This window comes from Aplysia californica, unplaced genomic scaffold (assembly GCF_000002075.1).
Source record: "Aplysia californica isolate F4 #8 unplaced genomic scaffold, AplCal3.0 scaffold00427, whole genome shotgun sequence".
Lineage (NCBI taxonomy): Eukaryota > Metazoa > Mollusca > Gastropoda > Aplysiida > Aplysiidae > Aplysia > Aplysia californica.
In genome coordinates, this window is record NW_004797697.1 from 8509 (window position 1) to 17089 (window position 8581).

At 43.6% G+C, this 8581-nt stretch overlaps 1 protein-coding gene across 1 annotated transcript; it reads left to right on the forward strand.

Moving 5' to 3' along the window:
• Positions 1 to 188: 188 nt before the first annotated feature.
• On the forward strand, positions 189 to 6764 carry LOC101859878 (TNF receptor-associated factor 6; the record flags this gene model as incomplete). The annotated part of the gene is given in 3 exon segments (XM_013086016.2): positions 189 to 260; positions 2198 to 2275; positions 4271 to 6764. Coding segments are annotated over 3 exon segments (1635 nt in total), but the record flags the coding sequence as incomplete, so codon positions are not given.
• Between the last annotated feature and the right edge of the window lie 1817 nt (positions 6765 to 8581).

Genomic DNA, 8581 nt, shown 5'->3' on the forward strand with positions numbered 1-8581 from the left:
GACTATACCCTGGTGCAGGGTGAGAAAGTGTTTGTCCGTGGCCTATACCCTGGTGCAGGGTGAGAAAGTGTTTGTCCGTGGCCTATACCCTGGTGCAGAGTGAGAAAGGCAATAGTGATGATGATATGCAGCAAGTGCTGTAAAAGTCTTACCAAATCTAATCTTAAGTTGTATTTTGTTCCCCGCAGGATCACATGAATGTGTGCCCCAAAGCCCGCGTGCTGTGCGAGTACTGTCGGAGAGAAATGGCCAGAGACGAGGTGAGACCATAGAGTGATGTGTGAAATACTGTCAGACTTTGTGTGAAATACTGTCAGACTTTGTGTGAAATATTGTAAGACTTTGTGTGAAATACTGTATGATTATTGTATATTGTCAGACTTTGTGTGAAATACTGTCAGACTTTGTGTGAAATACTGTCAGACTTTGTGTGAAATACTGTCAGACTTTGTGTGAAATACTGTGTATCGTAAGACTTTGTGTGTGAGGGAACTCCTAAAACAGGTGGCCACTCATAGCTGTCAGTTGTGATGGACTGCATCGTCAGAAGTTGGGCACTGTAGCACCATAGGGTAGCTTGTTATCAGCGTCCTTTGTCTTGATAAGACACATTCTTGTCGTCTTCATGGGTAGTTAGAGGGTGCTCTTGTGTGGTTTGCTTTTTTTCCCTTATCAAACATCTGTCTTTTGTTCTCATCTCTCTTCCATCTTGTCTTTGTGTGTTACTCTTTTTGTAACACCTCTCTAGTCTTCAACACTTATGTGATCTATTTGTGTTATAAGAAATGTAACACTCTTACTCCTTCTTTCCTATCAAACATCTATCGTCCTTATCTCCCCTCCTTCTTTTTTATGTTTGTTACTCTCTTGTAACACCTCTAATCTTCTGGCGCTCATATGACCTTATGCAGTTGCGAGTGCCGTGAAACCTCTACTAAAACTTACTAGAACCTAATCTTCAACACTTGTGTTACCTATTTGTGTTGTAAGAGATGTAAAACTCTTACTAGAGCTTAAACCAAACTTGTTTCAGCAACACACAGCAACTATGCTCTTAATAGCGTCTTTCTCTTCTTTATCTCCTCAAACAACTCCTCAATATAATACAACAGACACCAACATACCCATTCATTTTTCTTACAATCTCTCTGTGATGGAGTTGGGTTTTTGTTTGTGGCATTGCACCTACAGCCACTGCTTTATCTCCTACCCCGGGATGGAAGGAAAATCACAGAACCACCAGTTTTAGATGCTATTCACAAATGATAGAATCCCATACGAGCAGAGACGCTGCCTCGGTAATCAAGGTCTCCCCCAGGTCTTAGTGGGCAACCAAGCTGGCCTGGTGGATGGTTATTGGAAGAAAAAGAAAATCAGAAAGGTGAGAAAATGGAAAAACAAGAAGAAAACACCCCCTACAACTGGTAACGGAAAAAAAAAAAACTTGTGTCTGCGTCCTAGGAGGCTGGTTTACAGCAAGAACTCTAACCCAGGGAGACTTGCTGTCGTCTCGCTTATTTTTCCATGACCTACTTTCGAGATCTTCCCTCCCTGTTTTCTCGTTGGTCCTCTCTGTCAATTTGTTAGTGTAGTAGATTTAGTCTTCTTCTTTCCTATCAAACATCTATAGTTCCTATCTATCCTCCTTCTTTCCTATCAAACATCTATTGTTCCTGTCTTTCCTCTTTCTTTCCTATCCAACATCTATTGTCCTTTTCTCTCCTTCTTCTTTCTTATCAAACATCTATCGTTCCTATCTTTCCTCCTTCTTTCCTATCCAACATCTATCGTCCTTCTCTCTCCTTCTTCTTTCTTATCAAACATCTATCGTCCTTATCTCTCCTCCTTCTTTCCTATCAAACATCTATCGTCCTTGTCTCTCCTTCTTCTTTCTTATCAAACATCTATTGTACTGATCTCCCCTCCTTTTTTGTGTTTGTTACTCTCTTGGAACATCTCTAATCTTCGGCACTAAAATGACCTTATTGTGTGGGTGGTTGGTGGATGCTCTGGTGTGGTTTTCTTCTTCTTTCCTATCAAACATCTATCGTCCTTATCTCTTCTCCTTCTTTTTTGTGTTTGTCACTCTCTTGTAACACCTCTAATTTTCGGCACTTATATGACCTTATTGTGTTGCAAGTGCCGTAAAACTCTTACTAAAACTAAACTAAACTGTCCCATGTTTTTCCCTTGACAGGCTCTGCTGCACATGGAGACAGAGTGTGAGCGAGTCCTGGTCCACTGCCCGTTCTTTGTCCTGGGATGTGAGCACTCGGTGAGTTGTGTGTTGTTGTGTCTGTCTGGGATGTGAGTACTGTGCTGGGATGTGAGTACTGGGTGAGTTGTGTGTTGTTGTGTCCTGGGATGTGAGCACTGGGTGAGTTGTGTGTTGTTTTGTCTGTCCTGGGATGTGAGCACTGGGTGAGTTGTGTGTTGTTGTGTCCTGGGATGTGAGCACTGGGTGAGTTGTGTGTTGTTTTGTCTGTCCTGGGATGTGAGCACTGGGTGAGTTGTGTGTTGTTTTGTCCTGGGATGTGAGCACTGGGTGAGTTGTGTGTTGTTTTGTCCTGGGATGTGAGCACTGGGTGAGTTGTGTGTTGTTCTGTCTGTCCTGGGATATGAGCACTGGGTGAGTTGTGTGTTGTTTTGTCCTGGGATGTGAGCACTGGGTGAGTTGTGTGTTGTGTCTGTCCTGGGATGTGAGCACTGGGTGAGTTGTGTGTTGTTTTGTCTGTCCTGGGATGTGAGCACTGGGTGAGTTGTGTGTTGTTGTGTCCTGGGATGTGAGCACTGGGTGAGTTGTGTGTTGTAGTGTCCTGGGATGTGAGCACTGGGTGAGTTGTGTGTTGTGTCTGTCCTGGGATGTGAGCACTGGGTGAGTTGTGTGTTGTTTTGTCTGTCCTGGGATGTGAGCACTGGGTGAGTTGTGTGTTGTTGTGTCTGCTCCCTCCCCCTGCTAGTTGTACCAAATGTTTCTGAACGTTTTCTTTCTCTTCTATTGAGTCAGAGTCAAAGAAAGAACAATGGTGGCGAAAGCAATGGATGATGCATTTGACGATGTTAGTCGCAATAATGTTGGAGATTTGAATACCTGGTTCAGGTCAGCCAAGTTGTCCAATAAGATCGAAGCACTCCAACTAAAAAAATTTTTTTGCCTATAAAAGAAACCTGGATGGATTGGCATGAAAGCAATTTTTTTACCTTTAATTTTGTTTCCATCATTCATACACAAGTTATTGTGAATGATGTGAAAATGCACAGGTTTATTTACAGTTTTTTGCAACATTGTTATATGAACGACCTGCCATTATTGTGTGAAAATACATCGTTTTTGTTTACATGTATTCGCAGTATAGAAGTTATTTGCCAGGATCGATTTGTAACGTAATCTGAACCTTTTGTGGAATTCTGGAGAGTTGGATTGCTTTCACTCTCACTTTCTCTCCTATGTTGTGGGGAAGGCTCTGAGGAACACCGCTATGTTGGCTCATAGAGTGGTTGGCAGGTGTGCTTTCAGGTAGTCCTCTGCTACTATTGCTGCTGCTGCTGCTGTTGTTGCTGCTGCTGCTGCTGCTGCTGTTGCTGCTGCTGCTGCTGCCCTTTTTGCTGCCGATGTTAATGCTGTCAATTGATTAATGAGTCACTTGCCAAGTTTATTTTGAAGAAAAGAAATATGGAGGGGGGGGCGGAAGTTTTTTTAGGGGGGGGGGGGGGGGGAGTGATTAGTTGTGCAATGGCAATTTTGTTCTAAATGTGTACTTTTTGGGGAGGGAAGGGGGAGGGGGGCATAATCCTCATATTAACTCTTTATCTGCTGGGAGCCGCACACTGTGTGATTGCATTCAAGGATGCGATAAAATGCGAATGCGAAGCTTTCTGATGGGAAGTCATGAGTTTATGTTTCGCCAACTTTTGTGTGAAGAAAAAATTATCGGTGTGTTTATGATTGCGTAACATAAAAAGATATATATAAATCTCCCCCAAAATGCACATTTTATAAAAGTTCATTCATTTTCGGACATTTTGATGTATGCTACAACTATATTTCAGCGTATTTGATCTAAATATAGCTTTTTTTGTGTAATACCCTTGGTCAGAATTTTATCAAGTGGAAAACCCCCAACAAAATCTGTTCAAAACTCCAAGCAGATAAAGAGTTAAGAGTTTGTGTAACGTTTTCTGCTGGGCTGTCTTCCTCCTGTCTTGATGAGGGTGGAAAAGACACATTGAACAAAATTATTGTATCTTAAAAAAAATGTGTGTTCCCCAGATGTTGAGAAGCGAGGAGGAGGAACATCTCCGCGCGGCCGTGCCCTCTCACATGAAGCAGCTGTGTCACTGCGTGTCCGCTCTCATGTACCAGATGAAAGGGCGGCCGGCGGATGTTTCTTCCCTGGTCTCCTCGGCCCACCTACAGCTGGACGTACCAGACACGCAGCAGGCTGACCCGTCTCGAAAGCTGGCCAGTTTGCTCGAGTACTTACAGGTCTCGCGGGCTGTCGGTACTGGGTCGGTCACTGTCGGTGCCGGGTCGGTGCCAGTCGTCGGAATGACACCGCTCGCACCTCCAGTGGTGTCGGGCTCCCCTCAAGCGTCTGTCTCGCCCGTCAGCGATGTGGGGAGACATCAGAATGGGGGCGGTACGTCGTCGTTAGTTCCGCTCAGTGGGCCCAGTGTAGCGTCGTCTGGCGCCGGGATCCCGAGAAGACACGAGGAGAACGGCGAGTCGAGCAGGGGTCAAGGTCAAGAGGCAGGCCCGTTTAACCAGGAATATTTCGACGGAGAGCACCGCATCTGGAGCACCGTCTACCACTCGGGGAATTCTGTGTCCAGCTTCACGCAGCCTCCCTCCACCTCCACCTCCCCCTCCCCCCTCCCCCCTCGCAGCGTTTCCCCTGTCACGGGCCCCAGCAGCACCTTCGACGACATGCAGAACCCGACCTCTAGGCTCACCTCGGGCGGCCTCGTAGAGAGCAGCCGCCTTCCCACTTTCTCGTCGCAGCCGCCCCTGGTGCCGGTGGGTCACATGACCAGCACGCTGCCCAGGTTCTCGTCTCTCTTCCACAGCCGCGAGGGTTCGTCATCCAGTCAGTCGGGGCCTTCAGGGGCCAACCTGAGCCTTGTCGAAGTCCTACAAGACGTGAACTCAAAACTGACCCAGCAGCAGCAGAAGTTAGACGAGGTTAACTCCAAACTGGCGCAGTCAGAGACGGCCAATCTCGACCTGCAGGAGCGGGTGCGGGAGCTGGAGCAGCAGCTCGCTGATAAAGACGCCAGGTTTTTCAACGGGGACTTCTACTGGCGCATCAAAGACTTCAGCCGGCTGCGGCAGAGAGCCGCGCTGGGCGAGCAGACAATGCTTCACAGCCCGCCATTCTACACGTGCACGTGGGGCTACCGCATGTGTCTGCGCGCCAGCATCAACATGGCTACTCAGGCCATCGGCGGGCCGCACCTCTCGCTGTTCATCCACGTGATGCGGGGCGAGTTCGACGACTTCCTGCCTTGGCCGTTCTCGGGGCGGATCAACCTCACGGTGGTGGATCAGAGCCCCAACCAGGGCACACGCTTCCCCGTCAATGAGATCCTGGAGTCCAGGCCTCAGATGGCGGCCTTCCAGAAGCCGACAACCCCTCGCAACCACAAGGGCTACGGGTACACAGACTTTGTGGCACTGCCGCACCTTGACAAGGGCACGTTCCTGCTCAATGATACGTTGGTCATACGAGCACAGGTCACCTCCGACCATCAGTGACCCAAGGTCACCTCCAACCATCAGTGACCTAAGGTCACGTCCGACCATCAGGGACCCAGGGTCAAGGGAATGTTCTAACGTTCTTGCTGAACGATACGTTGGTCATATGAGCGCAGGTGACCTCCGATCATAATTGACCCATGGTCACCTCCGACCATCAGTGACCCAAGGTCAAGGGAACGTTCTAACATTCTTGCTGAACGTTGGTCATACGAGCGCCGGTCACCTCCGACCATCATTGACCCGCGGTCACTCTCCCGGACACTCTTGAAGACCTTGTGTTTGAGAATTCAGGTGCGCTCATTTGTCCTCATGCAGGTGCGAGCGCCGTAAAACACTTACCAAAGACGTAAAGTGGAAACAATCTTTGAATTTGGATGAAAAATCCGATGTCGTATTCGTAATCAGTGCCTCAAAATCAGCAAAGTCTGCGGACAAACTAACCACCAGGTTTAAATGTATGTTAATAATGTTACTAAATCCCTCCACACCCCCCCCCCCATCCCCCTAAAAAAATCCTTCATTTCTTATTCCTGCCTTGCATTTGTTGACCTCTTGACCATTCCTAGCCCGGTAGCTGCCAAGAAATTACTCAGTGTTGTGAGAGCTACTCACACGCTGGTCGACACGTACACCAGAAATGAACGGTCCGAATAACACGAGTTATTTTTGCTTTGGGGGGCACACATGCGCCAGAAATGAACTCTCTGAATTGCCTCCTCCTGACAACCCCTCCCCCCCCAAAAAAAAAATAAAAATTGGATCGTGTCTGCTATGGTGTATCAAAGAAGAAAAGAGAAAAAAATACAACACAACTTACTTTCACTTTACAAATTCCTTTCCAAACATCATATTCATAAGTAAGGAGAGAAACCAAAATGCAAACTTACATTCGTTTTACAAATGCCCTTCAAAACATTCTGTCAAAGAAGAAAAGAGAAAAAAACCCCAACCCAACTTACATTCACTTTACAAATATGCCCTTCAAAACATTATATTAATTTAAAAAGAATAAGGAGAAGAAAGAAAAACTTGAATTCTTTTTACAATTTCTTACGCTCTTCAAAACATTGTAGTAATAAGTAAAGAGAAAAAACAACTCAACTTACATACATTCAATTTACAAATACTCTTCAAAACATTGTAGTAATGAGTAAAGAGAAAAAAAAAGAGGTTTTTCCTCTGAATTTTGTCTCTCAAAATGTTTTCTCTGTGTACCCCTCATGACTAAAATGTATTCCTCTCTGAATCTTTTATAACGGAAATGTTTTCCTGTGACCATAAGTTCTTTCCTTTGGCTGTGAATCTTTTGTTACTAAACATTTGTTAAAGTCTTTCGTCTTTCTCTGTAATTCTTTCATGATTAAGGTTTTCCTTTGACTGAAAGGTATTTCTCTGCTAATCTCTTACAACTAAATTGTATCTTTCTCTGCTAATCTCTTACAACTAAATTGTATCTTTCTCTGCTAATCTCTTACAACTAAATTGTATCTTTCTCTGCTAATCTCTTACAACTAAATTGTTTCTTTCTCTGTAATTCTTTTATATCTAAAAGGTTTTCGGTCTTTTTCTGTGAATATTTTATAACTAAAAGTTTCATCTCTGTTAGTCCTGTACTCTGACTGATTTTTCTAGATTTGCCTCTATGAATCTTTTAATATCAAAGATTCTTCTGTGTGAATATTTAAAAAAGTCTTTCTATGCGAATCTTTTATAACTAAAAGTTTCATCTCTGTGAGTCCTGTAATCGGACAGATTGTTCTAGATTTCCCTCTATGAATCTTTTAATATCAAAGGTCCTTCTCTGTGAATATTTATGAATATCTTAAAGGTCTTTTCCCCATGAATCTTTTATGACTAATAAGTCATCTTCCGTGAATCATTTAATCTAAAAGGTTTTCCTCCTTGAAACTTTTATAACTTTCTTCTCAATCTTTTTTTAGCTTAAGTTAAAAAGGTGTTTTTCTTTGAATTTTAAAAGCTACAATATTTTGCTCCCTGAATCTTTGAAACAACTCCAGGGTTTTTGTCTCTGGGTTTGTTATGACGAACGTTCTTTCTCCATCAATCTTTTCACTCGAAGGTTTTTCTATCTGACTGTCCGTTATAAATACAAGTTTTCCCTCTGGATTGTGTGGGTGGTTGGAGGGAGTTTCTCACACCGGGGCATTACATGTTTACTCGTGTGTATTTGTTAAACGATTAGCAGGTAATGGAACAGCTAGTGATTTGTGATAAACATTACAAGCAATACGATGATTTCACACTTCCAGATTGTGAAGTAAAAGATATATATATATATATATATAATATATATCTCTATTTCTACACGACTATACGGGTTGACAGTGCCTATAAAAATGGAATTTGATTAATTTTGTTGTGTATTTTTCATTCATGCTGTTCAGATTCCATTTATTGTCACTTGTAATGTCGTTCAAGAGGAGATGGCCACAAATCCATTGGTCAGTGTAAGACTGTCATACGTCACTTTTTCAAAGTCGCTACCTTAAAGTTACAAATTTGTAGCATAGAACAAAATTGAATTGTTAAATTTTTTAATGAAAGTTGTTTTAGTCTGAAATTATATATCTACACCAAATTTTAAATATTTTAACATCTAAGATCAAATAACCCATACACAGCTGTGCAGTAAACTACGTATAAAAAACCCAAAACTAACTTGTGTTTCGTGCGCTCATATGACCTTATGCAGTTGCGAGCCCCGTAAAACCCCATTCTAAACTAACACAAAAAAAAAGTTATGAAGTTCTACCAGACATTTTTGGCCGTTTTGAGTTACTACAACCGTGAGGTCAGAAACCA